Source organism: Syngnathus floridae, chromosome 6 (assembly GCF_059516105.1).
Source record: "Syngnathus floridae isolate MCC-2025c chromosome 6, RoL_Sflo_1.0, whole genome shotgun sequence".
Lineage (NCBI taxonomy): Eukaryota > Metazoa > Chordata > Actinopteri > Syngnathiformes > Syngnathidae > Syngnathus > Syngnathus floridae.
In genome coordinates, this window is record NC_142418.1 from 13632801 (window position 1) to 13653603 (window position 20803).

At 40.0% G+C, this 20803-nt stretch overlaps 3 protein-coding genes across 5 annotated transcripts; 1 reads left to right on the plus strand and 2 right to left on the minus strand.

The window, feature by feature from the left end:
• Positions 1–4014: 4014 nt before the first annotated feature.
• Positions 4015–5351, minus strand: foxl1 (forkhead box L1). Its single transcript, XM_088378580.1, has one exon. The coding sequence runs from the start codon at positions 5220–5222 to the stop codon at positions 4269–4271; it is 954 nt and encodes a 317-aa protein (XP_088234706.1). The 5' UTR covers positions 5223–5351; the 3' UTR covers positions 4015–4268.
• Positions 5352–7474: 2123 nt separating this feature from the next.
• acd (ACD shelterin complex subunit and telomerase recruitment factor) lies at positions 7475–10307 on the minus strand. 3 transcript variants are annotated; one of them, XM_088378576.1, is made up of 3 exons: positions 10174–10300; positions 9909–9943; positions 7475–9421 (listed from the first exon to the last, which is right to left on the minus strand). In XM_088378576.1, the coding sequence occupies exon 3, from the start codon at positions 9339–9341 to the stop codon at positions 7767–7769; it is 1575 nt and encodes a 524-aa protein (XP_088234702.1). In that variant the 5' UTR covers positions 9342–9421; positions 9909–9943; positions 10174–10300; the 3' UTR covers positions 7475–7766. The 3 variants fall into 3 exon arrangements, with proteins under 3 accessions (XP_088234702.1, XP_088234701.1, XP_088234703.1); XM_088378575.1 differs by lacking the exon at positions 9909–9943 and having other exon boundaries at positions 10174–10307; XM_088378577.1 differs by lacking the exons at positions 9909–9943; positions 10174–10300 and adding an exon at positions 9722–9873.
• A 190-nt stretch (positions 10308–10497) lies between these two features.
• Positions 10498–19625, plus strand: gan (gigaxonin). Its single transcript, XM_088378574.1, has 13 exons — positions 10498–10647; positions 11186–11416; positions 11553–11667; positions 11795–12145; positions 12715–12783; positions 12911–13062; positions 13887–14008; positions 14357–14469; positions 15298–15447; positions 15554–15690; positions 16481–16615; positions 16894–17003; positions 17082–19625. The coding sequence occupies exons 2-13, from the start codon at positions 11232–11234 to the stop codon at positions 17252–17254; spliced, it is 1812 nt and encodes a 603-aa protein (XP_088234700.1). The 5' UTR covers positions 10498–10647; positions 11186–11231; the 3' UTR covers positions 17255–19625.
• Positions 19626–20803: the final 1178 nt, after the last annotated feature.

Consider the following 20803-nt stretch of genomic DNA (forward strand, 5'->3'; position numbering starts at 1 on the left):
GACAGAAAGAGGATATATAGACTTATCCAATTATCATAATGAAGCCATGACTCTAATGAGAGTTGTGTGGTTAGCAGAAAAATCAAAACCATGTCAGGCTGAGCAAAGAGAACCAGCTTAAAAAAATACCGCACACCAAAAGCCTTTCTCTGAGTGCATACGTGTGACTGTGAGCGCTTGTATATGGTCGTGTCAATAGAAGTGAGGTGTTGATGAGGAGCCTCTGTCGCTGTACAATGTGCTGGAGTGTTTCAGTGTTTGCGTTGTAGTTGGAGCTGCCTGCACTCAGTGCCGCGTATAAATAAACAGCGGTCACATTGACTGCACTCTGATTGGCCATTCCGTAACAAGCTCTGGAAAACCCAGTTTGCAATGTCACAGCATGAACAACCTCCTCCATCTAATTAATACCAGACCTTCGCACAAGGGACAACCACGTCATATGTATTGGCATATTCATGCTCATCTAAGTAGATGTCTGAATTAAAAAAAATAAAATGACATCCTCATAATGTCTTTAATCAATATCTTTGCATAAGCATTTTTTGGGACTTTATGTGTCACCTTCTGGAATTGCCGTGTGACTGAATCATGACGACACTGCTCCTGTTTTTTATATCATCCACGTTTATCTAAAAAGTATGGTGTATTTTTTTATTGTATTCACGTTCCAAAATTATAGTTACAGACTTCCTGAGTAATGAAATTCTTCTCAAACTGACCCAATTAATTCAATTCAGGGTTGAAAATATTACTGTATTCTCATGAATGACCTCTTTAATAATCCCTTCTGAATGCATTTTTATTAGCTTCACTTTAAATGTTTTAACTCTCCTCTTTTACTTGCGTTTTTAATGTTGCTAACCCTGAAAAAGACCACAAAGCCAGTTGATATCTACATGATAATGTATTTAACTTTTTTTTTATTTAAATGTACTATATTAATCGGTAATGTTGACTAAAAAGAGGTGAATTTTAATACTTTTGTTTATTTAGTTGATGTTAGAGCTTTGCAAAACAACTTTTGGGACTGAAAATCAAGGTGATCATTAGATGTCTTTCCATTAATTTGACATTAATCAAAGCTGAATTGGATTCTTTTTTTAATTGACTTTGACACCTCTGTCATTGTTCAGCCACGCAAAAATATATTTAATCCCTTTCCTGAAGGTTCATTAATTACAGTGCTCGGTGACACTGTGACATAGCCTGCTGTACTTTTTCAACAAAACGGATACATTCGGTGTCCCTCTAACATTAACACAGTCAGCAAACATGTTAAAATTGTACAAGAGCAGCTGTACAATATAAATCTTAGGTAGTTTGTTTTAGCTTACTGCTCAAGATGCAGTGAGGTCCTGAGCATGTTTACATATGTGTGTACAGAGGGGGTGGTGGCCCTTAGTGACGAAGCTCCGCCTCGTCGTCGGATTAAACGTCAGGGTGGTCCCAGTCGTGGGATGGTAATCCTGCTGTCCCTTTAGCGGTGTTCATACAAACACACACGCTCACATACACAAACATAAGTATTTATTAAACATTTATCAGAGTAAACTTTTGGCGCAAAATCAAATATTTTCACATTTCAGGGTAAATATTTCGTCTTAATAAACTTCTTACACGGATTTCATGTTAGCAATGGATTCTAAAACTGACTATTCAATTGACCTATGCAAACAATTACAGCCTTGGTATTAAGATATTTAAATCTCAACAGGCTTCTTATTATGATGAACACAATTCCCTTTTAGAAGATGTGTTGTCAGCTTTTTTGCAATTGTTTTTGCTATTGATAAGGTTGCGACAGCTTGGGATCTCGTTTCAAACACCACATTTGATCTTTCTGTTCGTAAATTCTTTTGAAGCTGTTTCCTCAAGGTTTTTAGAGGATGTAGCTCGCCAGACTAATCCATCCAACTCTCCTTATGACTCCTCCTTTCTTTCATGAAGTGCTCTCGAGTAGCGGTCAATCAGTTTTGGCCTTTATCTGTATTCCAGCGTAGTCCTCTAATATTCTCATGCCGTGGTGCAACCCCTGCTCAAGAACTTTGGTCTTGAATTTTACCCCCATGTCCAAAATGGTGAAATGATCTCTCATGTTTAATGACAATATTAGAAACAAAGTGCTTATGTTGCATTATATTAAAAAGGATTCCCACAACGATAATAACCAATATGGCAGCCCTTTTGTGATGCAATATGCAATGACTTGGTCCGTGCATTACCACCGTCTGTAGACCAAAATATAAAAATATGATTTTTACTTTAAGAAGAAGCTGGGTGCATCATCAGAAATCCCCCTTTCAGCAAGCTCCCTGTTTCTTTATTATAAGGTTTATTATTATAAGGTCTATTATTATAAGGTTCTTTTTGTCTAAATGAATTAATGTGTCAGCTTCTGTTGCATGACCCATATTTCTCATTGGTCATCAAAAAACATTTATGTTACTCCCAATTTGCACATGTTGACTCTGTATCGAGGAGAAACAACAATTCTGTTGTTTGATTGGCAATTAATGATGTTCACTCACTTGTTTGTCTTACCTGTTTATGTCAAATGAAAAGGTATAGTGATCAAATAGATCAGGACGCTTGAACCAGCATGTTTTTAAAGTTGGTGATATTTTTAGAGGAGCTATTGCAGGGTGCGAGGAAAAAAAAGTAAAAACTCTTTGGAATATCAAAAATGCTTGCAATAATTGATCAAAAACGTTTGTCTGATCCTCATCTTAAACAAAAAATAACTATGAAACCATACAAACAATTCTATATTTTCACTCAGAGAGATGCCTGGAAAAAAATATTTAAGAATTGATGAATACCAAAAGGTCAAGCAAGCAAACAATGCAAATAAATGAAAAAGTGTTGTAGCCAAAGCTTACCCATTGGACACGTTTGTTTTCTTATGGTATCTCAAACAAGACGATATGTTTTTTTTTTTTTTTTTTTTGCCAGTGTTACATCTCATGAAGATCTTTTACAATACAAACACTCACCATCAGATAACAGTCGCGTTTATGAGTCCCTTTCTTGATACAGCACTTCAGAGAAGACAAAAATGCAGATGGATGAATGATTTGTTGAATTACTAATGTACACAAAGAGGAAAGAAATGAACACAATGATTTTTCTGTTCTATTTCTATAAATATCTGTATCTCCTTTCTTTCCCCTCTGACATTTTAGCATGTTTTGTTTACAAAACACACACACAGAAAAAGAAACAATAGTATAAACAGGAAATGTGTCTAACTGAGTTGGTCATCTTCAAATTTATTTATTTCAACAAACATTCCTGATTTGCACAGCCCTGCAGGGCCAAGCTTTCTCAGGCCACTGGGTGTTCAAGCTGTAAAATTATATTTAGACTGGCAAACGATGCTGTCAGCTGACTGGACTGATTTCATGCGGGTGTTGTAAATACAGCAGAAGTTAAAGTACATTTATCACATGCTTTGGAATTTCAATGAATTGTACTTCATAATGATACTATCAATTGAATCAAAATTCTGTTTTAACTTTTATTCTCAACCTTAAACATATCATATCCTAATTTGGATAGTTTTCCACAATTACAAAGTGGCCAGGTTTATCGATACTTCTTAAACTCTGCAAATCAAAGAATGGACCAAAATCAAGCTATTCAATTTAGTGGTCCTTTTTTTTTAATTATTATTTTACACAATGAATTCGCAGCAGATGAAAATAAATGGTCATGCATGGATTAAAATCTTACTTGCAGGATTACAAAAGACTATACACAAAATGTAGAAATAGCGATGTAAAATATATGGTACATTATACTTGGGAACTTGTTATCTTATTTTAGAAGAGAAAACATTATATGAGAGGCTTCTAAACAGTCATAGAGAAGAATGTCCATCCATCCATTATCTGAACGGTTTATCCTCACAAGGGTCGCGAGATTGAATGTTTGCATTTAAAAATAATCAGGTCTGCATTTGCATAGAATTTGCATAATACAAATAGTTGTGGCAGTGTGCCATGAAAGATCTTCAGATGCATGAAAGTTCCTTTTATTGGTCCAAAGGTTAGCTTAAAATTATTTCATAATTTCTTTGTCCAACCTGTCTATTGTGGTGACAGGCAGACTACAATAAATGCTTTTCCACTAGATGGCAGAATGCACATAATAAATCATTGTTTTTATTTTTGTGGCACTAGTTTGATGGTGTGCCTTGAAATCTAAGCCTCCACCCCCCAAAAAAGTTGAGAATCACGGTTTGAATCAATAATATTATACATCTGTCATTCAGATTTGTAAGGCAGAATTTGATCTGGACAAGAGAGTGAGAAATAAGAGCAAAATGGAAATCCCATTTGGTAGAAGTGATGCTGTCGAGTTTCCAAAAACCTGTTTGGACCGACACCAGTACGTTGGCGCTGCGAGCCCAGGTCACCTTCACTTTTTGCAAGGATGCTCTCAATGCTGAACGCCGTGCATTTGTCCTTGCTGGGAACGCCTGATTTTGGAGCCAAATGTGCAAGAAGAGAAGTGGAGTTGTTGTCACCGGGAATTTGCAAGCTGAGTCTTGGTGCGCCCTGCGTCCGCGGTGAAATGTACCTCTGGTCCAGCTTCCTCCTGTTTTGCTTCCCGGCGTGACATCCTTTCTTTCTGCGGCTTTGCTGTTGAATTGAGTCCTGTTGCGTCTCAATTCTCTCTGCGTCCTGCCTCAGCGTCATCTCCACCACCAAGGAAGATGAACCGGAATGGTCCCTTACGGAGGCTGACGAGGAACCTTTAGCGCGCTCCTGTTGACTCTTCACCTTTCTCTTCCTCCGCCGGTAATTGCCATTCTCAAACATGTTGGTGTGTTTGGTATCCAGCGTCCAGTAGCTGCCTTTACCGGGTCGACCCTTCTCCCTGGGCACCTTGATGAAGCAGTCGTTGAGTGAGAGGTTGTGGCGGATGGAGTTCTGCCAGCCCTGCTTGTTATCGTGGTAAAATGGGAATCGGTCCATGATGAATTGGTAGATGCCGCTCAGCGTGGCGCGCTGCTCCGGCGTGCTCTTGATTGCCATGGCGATCAGGGCGATGTAACTGTAAGGGGGCTTCTGGGGGGGTTCCGACACGACGCTCAAAGCGGCGGGTACCACCCCATCGTTGTCTCCTCTGTACAAGTAGATGAGCGGAGGTGCGGAGAAGTTCAGTGTGGAGGCTGGCACGCCGAATCTCGCCATACATCCGCGGTAGAGCGTCATGACGCAAAGTTCGAGCACTCTGGAGTGAGCCCCGGAGGAGAAGTGCGCTTCAGACTCATGTGCTCTACTAAATAAATGTACTTTTGCTCCGTTTATGTTGATTTTGCGCCGGAAAATAAATTGTCCACCCTAAACCGTCGGTGCCGTTTTAGCCCACCCACATTAATTAAAATTTCATTGCAGCCAATGTGCCCCCCACCCCCTATTTCCCCCACTTGGCTCCACGACCAATCAGGTGCCGCTTTATTTCCTCATCTGTTTATAGAATTAGTCGCTTGATAAGTCTGCCCACCCAAGTTGAATCAAGCTGTGTTTATTTGGAAAAATTTCCGGCCACCCAATACATAAACGCACTGATGTGCTGTTTGAAATTTCACGTCCACCCCTGACGCTGAGTCTTGCTCGCACAGAAAGAACAAGCAAACACCGCAGACTTTTTTTTTTCTAGGACTTGCTGTGGGTTCACTCAGACAAAAACGTGGATGAAACGATTGCCATCCATCCATCCATCCATCCATCCATCCATCCATCCATCCATCCATCCATCCATCCATCCATCCATCCATCCATCCATCCATCCATCCATCCATCCATCCATCCACCCAACCCCGACCCATCCATCCATCCATCCACCCATCCATCCATCCATCCATCCATCCATCCATCCATCCATCCATCCATCCATCCATCCATCCATCCATCCATCCATCCATCCATCCATCCATCCATCCATTGACCATAATTGTCCAACTATATTTCAAATATAATGTATACTGGTCACATGGACGCAGGAAAAAAAAACGAGTGTTACTAACTAATGAAATTAAAGAGCGTTATCAGATTTCCCATTGTTCCCCAGATTTTGCCTGTTCCTACCATTACTTGTTTGTTTTTTAGTTGTTTGGTACATTTCTCAAATTGTAATTGAATGACTCTAAATTTTAACATCATTGCGTCACTTGTGCACATCAAAAACGTAATTTCTCATTTCTTGGAACAAGTTGGAAATCCTTTCATTGCATTACAGTGTTGGCAGCTCGCGTAACACACGAGTGGAGAAGTACAGATAGAGCTACAGCAACAATAATGTTCCAGTTACATGATCATCAAAATAAGTAATAGACTCGTCTGCACATTGACTGCTTTTATCAAAGCTGGAGGAAACAGATTGTGATATTTTTCATTCTCATTCGTAGGATAGTCAGACCCTGGGCCCAATTGCCTTACAAGGACAAATTGAAAAGTGTATTTTGTCATAGAAGCCTTATACTAGGATTTTTCCTGTTTATAGGTCAAAGGAGTATTATAACAACTTTACAAGTGCTCACAGCTGGCTCCTGCTTACATTGGCTGTTGGAAGACTTCAGCGAATAAACCTACAAACTCAGAATGTACTCTGTTTGTGTCTCAGCAGATGATGATTCAATGTAGCATAGGAAATAATACTAACATGCAAGTAAGTACACAAGTCAGCATGGAGACTGACTAGTGGAACTTTGACACTCTGCATTGTGCAGAAGATATTAGGACTTGGTATGTACTGATGATCTGTTGCAACTATGACGAAATTGTCTGATGTGTCTTCCAAAAGTGTAGATTTTTAATAGGCTGTAGCATTTTCAACAATAACAATATTCTGTAATAAAATAATTCATAGTCCAGACATGGCCGGCAGGGTGATGTAATGGTTACCCAGCATGGGTTGACTTGCAGATCAACACTGTCTCATGGGGAGACTCATTCAGGGCTCTGCCATTTTTGCTTTTATGTTTTGTTGTGGTTGTTGTTGGTGTGAATATGAACAGAAGGACACTTCATCCCTATCCAGTCTGTCTGTTTTCTTCCTGCTGTTTGCGTTCTGACGTGCAGTAAATCGGAACATAAGCGACACCTGCTGGACATGTTGAAGAATATAATAATCCTGACTTTCCAATAGTATCACGTTTTTTTATTGATTACTTTGACCTGTTTGAAGAAAACTGGGAACCTCTCAGTCTTTACTATCAACACACTTGATGAGATGAAATGTGTTAACCCATTCTCTTTTGAAAATTTGCTTTTGTTACATGTTTTAAATAATTTGGCACAGGTATTGCCTTTTGCAAACAACAATTTTGTCCGTATATGTTTACTCAACTAACAAATCTGCCATAAGTTCATCTACATTATTTCAGACAATTTAGTCTTTAATTAACCTACCTACATGTTTATGGAATGTGGGAGGAAACCGGAGAAAACATTAAGTACTAGCATGTTTTTAAGAATATTTTATTTCTTCTAATTAAGCAGCATTAACTATGTGTTTGAAAAAAAAATTACATGTCAAAAACAATTTGATATAAGCCCCCCAACACAGTGTATCTTAAATGTTAAAAACTATTTTACTGTAAAGATCTGTAAATACATGTCGAATTAACACAACCATCGTGAAGTAAAATATCAAAACTTTTAAGAGCCTGAAATTGAATGAAAATAGTCACCATGACAACAAAGTGACATTTCAATTAGCTGGGGTCCAGTCCAGTCAGAGATTTAAAAGATGCATCATTTTTTGGGGGGAACAAGATATTTGATAGCCCACGACAGCAGAGATTTTGCGACTTGAAACTTGCTGAAGTCCTGAAGATTCTGCTCAGACACCATGTAAGTGTACGAGAATGGCTCTCCGTCAGCGTGAACAGTGAGAGTTGGTCTTCTTTCAGTTTGAACATAAAAGCTGTCTACAACAGTGCCAGAAGCCCTCTCAGTTTCAAACAGCCACGATGGGGGGCTTCCATTGAGCTGAGCCTCACCTTCCTCCACCGCAATTGCCGTTTGCGGTTCTTGCGCCCACTCCCGTTTTCTCTTTGACTGTCTCTCAACGGGCTCTTGTTGCGTGTTCACAATTTCGTTTATAGTCTGTTTGTCTTGAGGAGCAGTGTGACTATTTGCTGTGTCTGATGAGAATGCTTTTTGATACGGTGGTAAGGAGTAATGGTCCCTTCTGCTGTGTTGCAAATCCTCAGGTTGTGGGCTAGTCCTGGGAAGTTGGGGACTAGGTATGTCTGCATGACCGTTTTGATCCTGTTCATGAGACAGTTCCGTTGTTGGGGACTGCATTGGCATGGATTCCTCGGATACACTTGAGGGTGAAACGCCATTCGGTGGAGGAAACATTTCCCACGGTTTCTCCAATGGTGTGATGTGCTGATGAATCAAATCTACAAATACGTCGTCATCGTGCGTGATGCTACAGTTCTGGACTTCTTCCTTGATATCTGTAAGATCTGTTATTTGGCGGTCTGCGGCGTGAACACATGATTGGCTGCTCTCCGAAAGCTGCAAATTCAACACTGCGTCCTCATGCGTCGTCAATACAGCAGCATTTTTTTCCCGGCCCTGCATTGTATGTCCTTCTGGGATGAGGAGACACTTAATAGGAACACTGAAACACTCGGTGTCATTATCTTCAAGCCGCTCAATGTCCCAGCTGGTGAGAGCGAACGTCTCGGAAGGAATCTCGAATGATTGCCCAATCGATGGCCAATGCTGAATTATTTCCTGAGACGAATCCTGTTGCGAGTCTTGTATTATGTGATTCTGCCATTCAACGAGAAGCTCAGACAGATTTAAGTCATCGCGGTCCATTTGGGAGCTCTGTGTTTCCTGGAAAAAGACAATCCTCCATGTCTCCAAGATTTTCTGCTGGACAGAGAGCAAAGACGTGCAGCAGGGCGTAACGACTCTGTCTAGAATTATTAACTCTGTATACATGCTGTCGATTAATAAGAAGAACTTGCATTGGTCCGGTTCTGCGCTCGGGTGAAACTTCAGTTGGTAGTTGCTGATGCAAACAACGTTATTGACCAGACCAAAGAGAGTCTCCCGATGCTCCGACTCCTGAAGACGTTTCCATGCAGATGGGGTGAGAACGGAAGGGATCTCTACTGTACCATCAGACAGAAAGATCAGGTCAGTGGGCTCTTCCTGGTTTTGGGCCTGAGATGGAGACATCAGACCAATGGAGGTCACAGAAGCCCTTAGTTTTTCAGTCGGGCTTTCCTTCTCACTGTCATAACTCTGGATGAGTTTCTCAATCCACGGAGACAGTGTGTCCTGCTTCGGAATCAAGGGTCCCATGTTTGAAGATTTGGCTTTTTCTTTTGCTGTCCCGTTAAGCAATCATTGAAGACTTACTGAATGAAGTTTCATCAGATGATCTATAGGACAAACACAGTAACACAAACATAATAATTATCATGGTATGTTTCTCACCATCATTTCACATTAAAGGGACACAAAAGCCATGATGCTCTATTTCTTATTAACAAGCTCAGTCTTTTTCGATAAGGATGCAAAAAGTTATTTTGCAAAAAGAGTTATTTTGTATTCTATCCATTCATTTTGGAGGAATAATAGTCACTGTATTGTAGTTATTAAGTAATACTGAATAATTAAGTACTGCACATTAATTTTGCTGAGAATGAATCACTACTAGGTAAAAACAGAACGTGACAAACCTTGCAAAGAAACAATATGCATTAAAATGCGGAGCATCGTGCTTTGCTCGTGAAATGAAAAGCAAGACATGTACGACGTCGAGGTGGTCTTTTCAAACGACTCTAAGACGGATAGATAGATATTGCCATTTTCCTCGTCTGCTTGCAGCACAACGATCAGCAGCGCAACATGCGCCTAAAATCTTACCGGAAGTTCATCCTGTATTTGTTCTCAGGCAGAATCTGGGAATAAGATAGATATACTTTAGATTGCATTAGTTTTGATCACTTTTTAATTCCCCGTGATGGTGCAGGTTTGGCAGATAGTAAGCGTCCATCAACAGAATTGTAACGTTCCTATGACGCAAACAATAAGGCTCCATTCAACTTTGTCCATGAACACCCCCCCCCCCTCCCCTTGCATCCACGTTTCAAATTATAACCTGGTATACAGCTTTCTGCAACCGTCTCACCTTTTAAAGCGGATATAAAAAGAACAGTATTTGACGACTGCAATCATTTTATGTGTGTCTAAAGCGCTGACTTCGAATACAAACGACAAACGAAAAGTTCAACGAGCGTATTTGAACGTTACTCAGCTACGTATTTCCGGCACGCCAATGGTGTGTTCAAGTACAGAAAAACTGTGTATAACAATGTTTTCAAATTACAAAGACCGACTTGTTTTAGAGCGTTCAGTAGTCGTTTGCAAGGATAATAATAGTAGATGTATGGAATAAATATTTTCATTTTCAAATCAAATCTACTCGTGGTATTGTATTTTGTATACAAATAGGATAATCCATTTTCCTGAGGCTTCGAATGCAGCACAAGCCATGTCGGGTTTTCTCAAAACAGTGTGAAGTCAAGTGTGCTGACTAAAATGTTGTTCGGTAACAGGACAGACTGCACCCATTGGTAAAAGTGACGCACGTTTCTATCTCAAGGTAGGGCATATCTATTTTACACTTGAATTTTAATTCGTTAAAAAAATCCCCTAGCAAGTTTCGGACATCTGCAAACACACAGCTCCTAGCTAGTGGAATCAATTCAATTTAATCACATCATTATTGACCTCTCGTGTGAGTTATAGATTGCTAACAATGTTTCATTTTTTTGGGAAACCAGTACAACAAAATAAGCTGAATCTTAGAACAGTAAATGGAAATGAAATTCATTGTAGTTTGTGAAACCCCCTTTTGACGAAAGTCATGACATTCTTTCTTCTAGTTGACATTCTACCTACTCGCAATCTTGAGTATCTACTACTGACAGTATTCGTGGTACAGTATTAAGTAATAACTGTGTAATAAACCCATTTTTGTCAGTCATGTTGCTTTTTCTACACAAGACAGATGCATATAACTGCTTACTCCGCATCCCTGTGGAGTGTTGTCATTGTTGTTGTTGTTGTTGTTGTTGTTGTTGTAAGCGACTTGTCATTGAGCTATTTCTCACAATAGTTGATCTGCAAACTGTCATTAGTAAACAGAATTCCAGAGTGCACAACCAGACGTCTCCGAGTCCAGAAATGCCAGATTCAGCGTCAAGTGATCCTGGTTCAAGGGTATTTGACCCTCAACATTCCCAGAACCTCCTCAGAGTTCTTCGTACCTTCTGGCAAGAGCAAAGCTTCCATGATGCACTGCTGGTGGTAGACGGTGAGGAGCTTCCTGTCCAGAAAAACATCCTGGCTGCAGCCAGCCCTTATATCCGGTAAAGCAACATATATATAAGTATATATATTTTAGCTTTATTTCACGATTAGTAGGTCTGATGGTAACGACCTATGTGTCTATAAAGTATAGGGGCAAGATCCAAGGAGTTGCTCATGTTAATGATTCTATTGTAGGACCAAACTGAATTACAATCCTCCAAAAGAAGATGGCTCAGTGTACAGGATTGAGCTACAGGGGGTCTCCATGCCCATCATGAAACAGATTCTGGACTACATCTTCAGTGGTGAAGTGAGTGCAAATGTTTTCAGAAGCAGCTTAGATTTCTGGTTCCTTTTGTTTCACTTGGTACTACCTCGCCCTGGTCATTGTTTACGTTCCTGTCTGTGCTTTAACATTTACCTGACCTCTTCTACAGATCACTTTGAGCGAAGGGACCATCCAGGACATGGTGCAAGCATCTGACCTGCTCCTCATGACTGAGCTCAAGTTGCTGTGTTGCCAGTTCCTCGAAAGCTGCATCACAGCAGAGAACTGTATCGGCATCCGTCTTTTCTCCCTCCATTATTGCCTGCACCACGTCCACTACGCTGCCACCGAGTACTTGCACACGCATTTCCGCGATGTGGCCCTCACAGAGGAGTTCAGGGAGTTGCCTCACAACCGACTCTGTGAGGTGCTCGCTGAGGAGAAGCTTAACGTCGGTAATGAAAAGCATGTTCTGGAGGCCGTGGTGCGATGGTTAGTCCACGATCCAGATGCTCGCAGGGTATGTGCTCGGTGATATCGGATGTGGCTCACCATTTCTTTTCTAGTCATTACAGGTCTCCCGTTTCTACCAAGGATCGATTCACATGCATATGCAATGACTTATCCAATACGGCTTTAGGCCCATCTAAAAAAAATAAAAAATAGCTCTCCATATACCACTGTCATGGCCCAAAAATGAAACAGTAGGAAAGAAGTAAATAAATAAATACAGAGTTTGAGGGTTTAGTCCTAAAAAAACCTAGTTATGTAAATACAGAAGTTAAATACAAGTGAACTGTACTGTGCTTTATTTGAAGTTTAAAAAAAATGTACAGGAAACGTACAAGAAATGTACTGTTTTCACTTTTTTCAAAATGTGTTGATATTTATCATTTAGGCAGATACCAATCTGTGTATTTGGATGATGTCAAACTTGCAATATTTCCCACTTTTGGAATAATCCAGATGTGACAATAATAGATTCCATGTGTTCTTTTTTTGTGCCATGCATCCTTAGTCTCATTGCTGTTTAAAATGAATGCACATTTCAAGTGACGTCCTGATATATATACATTTGTGGAATGGCAGGTCCACATGAAGGAAGTGATGTCTGCCGTGTGGTTGCAAGGCTTGGATGCAAGCTACCTGAGAGAACAGGTACTGAAACACCCCACAGTCTATGTTCGCTCTGATGATTCAGTTTATTATAGGTTTCCTTGCCATACAGATATTTCTTGACTGGCCAGATTGTCATTTGTGTGCATGTGTCATCATATCCTTTTAGGCCATGGGAGAGCCTCTGATGAGAGAGGTGATTAGAGAGCACTGCCAGCCAGTTCTAGCAGAGAGTCAATTGCAGGGCGAAGCTCTTCTTGCTGCTTTCAAGCCTCGAGGTTACTCTGAGTGCATTGTTGTCGTCGGCGGAGAGGATCGAAGGTATGATGTTATAATATATATATTATGGTATAATCAGTCATAACTGCATAGTAACCATAAAATGTAATCTGATCAACTATTGTGCTAAAATAAGGTTTGTTGTTTTTCTTCTCTTTGGTAATATGTAAATGACACACAGTGGCCAAACACTGTATCACAGTTTTTTATTCATTTTCATCATTACTATTAATTGAATTGATCTTTACGTAGGGCAAAATATATGCACTTGCAGCACTGCACTGGGCTGTTGTTAACAATAAATAAGGATTTAAATTGTTTAGACATGACTTCATCTCGGACAGCCTATTCATTATTTGTTGTGTTTATTTTGGATTTTAATACGTAGCTCCTTGGATTAAATAAAAAAAATCACCTGGACAAAATTTGTACCTGTACTCGCTTAGGCAGGGCAGCTTTATTTATACAGTGCATTTGATACACCATTGTGCTTTAGTTTATATGATTAAAAGTACATTTAAAAGGATTTAAAAACAAATACATAAAGACATTTAAAATGAATGTTAATTCATGTCATAATTAATTTCATTAAAAATTAAAATCAAAAAGACTAAAAATAAAAGAAAATTATATTTTTCAAATAATTTTTAAAAATCTTTATAAGAGTTCAATCATGTTAGCGTTATTTAAAAAAAAAAAAATCAGCTCATTACATTTGGGTGTGTAATTGCGTTTAACTTTGGGCTGCACCATGTTACCCAAGTCTGCAAACCTCAGAGCTTAGCTTAGTACTCTTAGTGTTAAAAATAGTTTGTAAAAGTAGAAGTTACTGTAGATCAGTGCAAATGTGTTTGTTTTCCGTACAGGACCAGAAAACCCACGGCTGTGACCCGCTGCATGTGTCCACTCTATGACACCAACCGACAAGCCTGGATTGAACTGCAGCCTATGAGCATTGCCCGTGTGGGTCATGAGGTGGTCGCTGCTGGTATGTGACAGGTCATACCCATTAGGTTTTACAATAATGTGTCAAATGAGTACAGTCTGAACCTGTGATTCTCAACTGGTGGATCGGGACCTAAAATGTTTTACTATTTTCCTTTTTTTTTTCCAGACCAGAGGCATACTTTGTTCCCACAAAGAACCATAGTCACTAGTCATAACTATTCTGTAAACAAATACAGTAACAGCTCAGATATGCTTTTGGCAGCACATCTAACTAATTTGAAATAGAGTTTAAAAATGTATGTTAATGGACATTTCAAAGGTTTTAATGAAACGAAAAAAGAATTCATTGTTCTTAACTTCTATAAATGTTTTTTTTCCTGTGTTTTAGAGGGATTTCTTTTTGTGGTGGGTGGGACAGACGAGAACAATATCGTCTTGGATTCTGGTGAGAAGTATGACGCAGACTCCAATACATGGAGCCCCATCCCCCCAATGTTTCAGGTATACTGACCAATTCCTGCGTTTCTTCAAATTGCTCTCCTCGTTTAGAATATGCGGTTCGGAGAATGAAAGCGAGAAAAAATATATCAGTGAAATATTAGGTTTTATCGATAAACTGTTTCATCGCCAGACTCAATCTGTATTTTATCTTTTGTTTATAGACCATACTATCTGATGGAATTACAACTGCCACACCATTAGTTGGCATGGTGACATTTTGAGGCTTGAGGTTTTTATGACTGTCACCACTTGCCAGGGATCAGAGGGTGAAGAGCGTACATTGAACTCGCCCTTCACTTCTATCTCAATCACACACCTGTAAAATATTGTGACTACAGCTTCCTTGCTTGCTTGATGCTGTTGGTGAGGAGATCTGTCACAATTCCCGCTCGAGTTGATGCATCCAGGACCACAGTTTTTAATGGTGACAAGAACATAAGATGCAAAAAAAACTATCAGCTGCTTGGAGCTAATGTTTTGTTCTAAATATATGATAGCTTGCCTCATTGCGGCTGCCGTTCAGAAACCGGAGGGTCGGCGGATCGAACACAGCTCTCTCTGAGCCATGTGTCGTGTTCTTGGGCATGAGACTTCACACAATTTGCCTCAGGGACTATAGATGAAAAATAGCCCCTTGGCTAATTCTGGTGCATCTACAGAAATGTTCACTCTCCCTGTCAAGTAAACAAACCAAAAAATTCATGAGCACTTTTTATAGAAAATATTAAAGTGTTGGACAAGCTAAAAGTTTTGTTCCTGTGCCATGTTGTTTTCTGGAGAAGTTTGAAGGAGAGCACTTAAATAATGCCATGATGCTGATTTATGCAGACTCGTCAGAACTTCGGCATGGTGGAGCTGGATGGTCTAATTTATATTCTTGGTGGGGAGAATGACGAAAGTGAACTGACTACTGTGGAAGTGTTTGACCCTCACGTCAATACCTGGAAGATGCAGACCAGTATGACCATGATCCGCAAGGTAACGCACCGTTCCCCCTCATTCCAATGGCACCAGGAATCGGACTGTCTGTGCCCAAATAATGCATCTTATGTATACACTAAATCTTATCCCCCCCCTCCCCCAGGTGGGTTGCTATGCCACTATGAACAAGAAGATCTATGCCATGGGTGGCGGTTCCTATGGGAAACTTTTCGACTCAGTTGAATGCTTTGACCCCAAAACCCAGCAGTGGACGGGACTCTGTCCGCTCATGGAAAGAAGGTAATGATCTCGTTTTGCGTCAGCTCATCTTAAGAGTTATTTCTCATGTTGAAAGGATACACTAACACTAACTAACATGCACACACACAATTAACAACATGAAAAAAGGAAATTGATTTCATCTTAAAAAGTGATGCATTATGCGATGACGTAATTTTCACACAGTCATCTGGGGTCGTGATGTCACTCACATTTTTTTTTCCAAGACATGTTTTCAGCACGTTGACATCTAAAGAAGTTGAGACATTCATATTTTCAAGCTGGAACTGTACTATAGTATTACAATGAACCCTCGTCACTTCGCGATTCAACCTTTTACCACTTTGGTCTACAAGTGAACAACTAGGTACTTTACTTAAACTGTTTTACTTATCAACTTTGCGATGACGCGTACTAGTTTACCATTTACTATTCCGGTGTAGCATTACGTCACCTTCCCGCTTCTTCCCCGGAAACAGGAAGTGCCCTCAAAGTTAGACTTACTTTTGGTTTATATCCCAACTTAATATTAACAATACACTGCTACAAACTATGTACAAATAACAAGAAATAAATACAAATTCACACAAATATAATTTGCGCACCAGGTAAAACTTGAACCGTCGCTAGAGCTGCAACGGCTCCGACCAGTGGCAAAAGACACAACTGCATGCAGACTTCGGCAGTTACATGGGACACTTGAAAATATCACGTTTTTGTTTCTTTTATTTAAAAGTATTGAGGAGGGTTTAAAAAGCTTTAATATTGTGGATGGGTGGGTCATGTATTTCAAAACTGTTCTATTTGTTAGGTTTGGATCCGTGGCCTGCGGCGTCGGTAAGGAACTCTACGTGTTTGGTGGAGTGAGAAGTCAAGAGAACGACAACCCAGAGCAACGTCATATGATGACCTGCAAGTCGGAATTCTACCATGATGAAATGAGGAGGTTTGTATAATGCGGACAGCTACTCAAGTGAAGTGTCTTTTGACTCAAGTTAGCTTGCAGTAACGGCAATTGCCCGGAACACCTCCCCGGGGAGGCGTCCAGGAGGCATCCTGATGAGATGCCCGAGCCACCTCATCTGGCTCCTCTCAACGTGGAGGAGCAGCGGCTCTAGTTCAAGTCCCTCCCGGATGACCGAGCTTCTCACCCTATCTCTAAGGGACTACGACTAGAAAAGATTTACTCGCTTTTAACCAATGTGATGATGTGGTTTTGCGCAGGTGGATGCTCCTAGATGACCAAAGCCTATGTGTCCAGACGAGCTCATCATTCGTCTATGGTGCAGTTCCCATCGGAGGCAGCATCTATGTCGTTGGAGACTTGGACACCGGTCAGTGAAGCGCAGCCACGGCGAACGAGCGAATGCAAGCTATTGATTTGAATCATCTGACCTGTCGTGGACGCACAGGTACCAGTTTCGACTACATCCGCGAGTTTCGCCGCAGCACGGGGACCTGGCATCGTACCAAGCTCATGCTAGCCAGCGACCTCTCCAAAACAACCTGTGCCGCACTTCGGATCGCCAACTGCCGTCTGTTCCGCCTTCAGTTGAACCAAGGCATGTTTCGAATCAGAGTCTGAATTGAGGAAGACCAAAGCAGTTGGTGCATATCGCTTTCACTTTTGCACACTTGTAACATCAACCCACATATGACATGTCTGGGTTTAGGGAATTCAAAAACACTGAAGTATTTAAGTGGCTAACTATGCTTGTTACTAGGGAGACTCTTTGCAGTATACAGTTCATGCTGTGTGACTTAGTTGCAAAAACTACTGTTTTCTTTTTATAGCCTGATTTGATTTATTGATTTGATCAAATGCTTGGTTTTTCAACCAAATATATTTAGTCATGGTTTTTATTTTATTTATTTTTTTACTTCTAGTCTACTGCTTGATGGGGGATTTGGGTAAGACTGGGGGAAAAAAAGCAGTAGGCTATGGATACTTAAGGGGAAATCATCCAACATGGTGTATGTGTTTTTATTTTTTACTGTTCTAGTGGAACATTGAGTTAATCATTTGGAAATCGGCATAAGTAAGTCTGGAGAAAAGGCAAACTAGCTTGCAAACACGTTTAGCAAGTTTGCCGGTATGCTGGAATTTCTCATTTAGTACCAAATGTTTTACATATAGTTTGTCTTGCACAAGTGACGGACCATCATTTTAAAAACAAGCCAAATGATTGTGTCTGAACATTCGTTTTCTTTACTGCTTTTTGTCTACATTATTGCGTAAAATTTTGAGAAGTGGCACCACTAGGAAATTTTGAAATACGGCTTGTGAACAAAAGGAAACCGTTAATGTAATTTCTGAGCCACAACAGGCATAATGTCAAAGAATAATTAGAAAAAGTTTGTTCTAGGTACCACGATGGCCTTTTTGGTACCTTATCTTCCTCACAGTTGAAACGTTCTGTGTTTGAATTGTTTCTCAGACCTTCCTTTGTGGAGTTTGCATATTCTCACCGTGTGTTTTTATTCGACTCGCTTCATCCAACAGTGCAAAAACATGCTCAGGGAAGGTTAATTGAATGCTCTCAATTGTCCAAAGGCATGAATGTGAGTGTGGTTATTCGTATTTGTCGGCAACCCAGTTGATGAAAAGTAGTGTAGAAAATGGATGGAAGGATGAAAAAAGGCTGTATCATCATTAAATGGCAGCATACTAGCATCACTAACAAATGCAGAAATCAGTATGCGTAGCACATTCACTGCTGTCTTCTATGTTTTATTGCATCCAGACTCCGACTGAATGTATACACACACAAGTATACACAAAAATGGATGGATGGATGACTATTACATTAGCAATGGTATACTAAGGAGGGGGTGGGTACTGCTGTATTGTTTTCAATATCACTTGTACACCGTTTACTGCTACATTTGCACTCTTGATTTCTTAAGTGACTAACCCAGGGGTATCCAAACTCAGTCCTCAAGGGCCCCTGTCCTGCCTGTTCCGTGTCACGATGCCGCAACACAGCTAGGTGTCATGGAAAACTGGACATGCCTGCACTAACCGATTGAAACTTGGATTACCGCCACTGTGAAAATTGTGCGTTAAACTGACTAATTAATTCCAGACTATATGTCTTACTTCGGTGCCATAATCGAAAGCACTTTGGAGATAAGCGCCTACATCTGTATCTACACCTCACGCTCAAAGAACAAACATTTAAAAAAAGAATTGCCGAAGAAACTTGGAGCGTAGCAAAGTTGTTGGGGTTCTTATTTTCATTCCATCACATGTGCGCTTCCAGTAAAGATACAGGGATTGTCAATCGGTGGACCGTGGGGGTATTGCAGGTGGTCCGCGAGATTAGAAATGGAAAATAATCGTAGCATTATAAAATTGCTTTATTATTTAGACTTGATTTATTTTCCAGCTAATTCTGTGAATCATTTACCCATCCAAATTGTCAAATGGAGCTGAGATTCACAAAGTAGACAAATAGATGCAAATAAATAGCCTGTATAAGTCTATCCTCCTTTGGTGCAAAATAAAATAATATTCCGCCAAAGCAGTGATCCCTGTTTTGCTTCTTGGTTATAATGGTGGTCATATGAACAAAACTAGTTGAAAACGCCTACTTTAATACACTCCTCATTGTTGACGGTTTCTTCTGTTAATGATTCATTTCCTCTATTAATATTGTAAACGGCATGACGTGAGTTAGAATTATGACTAAATAGAGAACACTAGGCAGTAGCCTATTTCACCTGTGTTTTAACAGTTACTGTAACTACAGTGATTTATTCTGTTCTTCCACATTGGCACTTAATTATGCGGCACAACAGTAGAAGTCTAATCTGATAATGAGGGTTTTAAACAGAGTTATTTTAGACAAGTGGAGAAAAACATTATAATGTTTAGCTTGTATGAACGAATATGTTTTGGAAGATATAGCTTGGTGTACTGTATGTCAAGGGAATTAAAGCACCAAAATAATTAACTTTTCTAATCTCTCCTTTGAGTTTTTTTTCTGATGACTTTGGATCTATGGATCATTGTTTGCCTTATCATGTTATCTCTCAAATGCAAAGTGACATGCATGCACGTCAGTTTATGTAATTCAGTGGTTTTAAAATGCAAATTGTTTGCTCCCACCAGGCTGATGGTGAGTTACTTCCCCAAATGTTAACCCTTATTTGGATTTTTTCATTCTAGAGCTATCAGCTTTAAAAAAAACAACAACATGGTACCCGGATGTAATGAAAGAAAACCCATTGGACACTGAAATAATGAAAAGAATATATAAAATCTGAATTATCTGACACATGGACCATGGAGGAAGCTATTGAATGAGTTATCTTGGGAGATCAGAAAGAAAATCATAGACAAGCATATGAAAGACCTCAAAGACACTCTCCAAGCACCCATGTTTATGTGACTACAGTTTGTCATGATTATATTATTATATACTTATAATTTTCTGAAATTTGAGATCCACGGGAACGTAGCCAACCTCCCTATTAAAGGTAAAGGAGCCCAGAATGACCTACAAAGAATTTAGAGGCTACTCCAAGGTCAAGGTACATTATGGTGTATCACACCATCCATTGTGAACATTCTGGGAGGTGACCAAGGAGGACACCACGGTGGACGCTTTGTTAAGAGCTTTGAGTGAGTTTTTTTTTGTGAACACATGCACAAAACGTATTGCACTTTATGTTGGTTTGCAGTTTTGTGTCAACTTTGAATGTGATTTGTTTTTATGCTTGAGCGCTTTGCATGGAGAAAAGGGCTGTGGATGCCCCCTTTCAGGTGCACGCCCCTGGTGTATTTTTATGGGTATCACTGGTCACAAATTCTTCCTAGTAACAAATGACAGAAAAACACGCGACCTGACCAGATAAATAAAAACCAGAACCTCTGTAGATGCGTAATTACGTTCATTTTATTTGCTGCCTGTGTTTGGTCCATATTTTTGGGTTTGTGATTATCATGAAGGAATTCCATTGTTTTGACCTCGGATCCTTCCATTTTTATATATAAACGCAACTGGTTTTCATTCTAATCAAACGCCTTGGGAGAATTGTGGAGGATGTAGAAGGCGAAAGTAAAAGAGGAGGTGGTGGAGGAGTATGTAGCCTTCGGCATACAGTCAAGCGCAAAAGACACAAGAAGAAG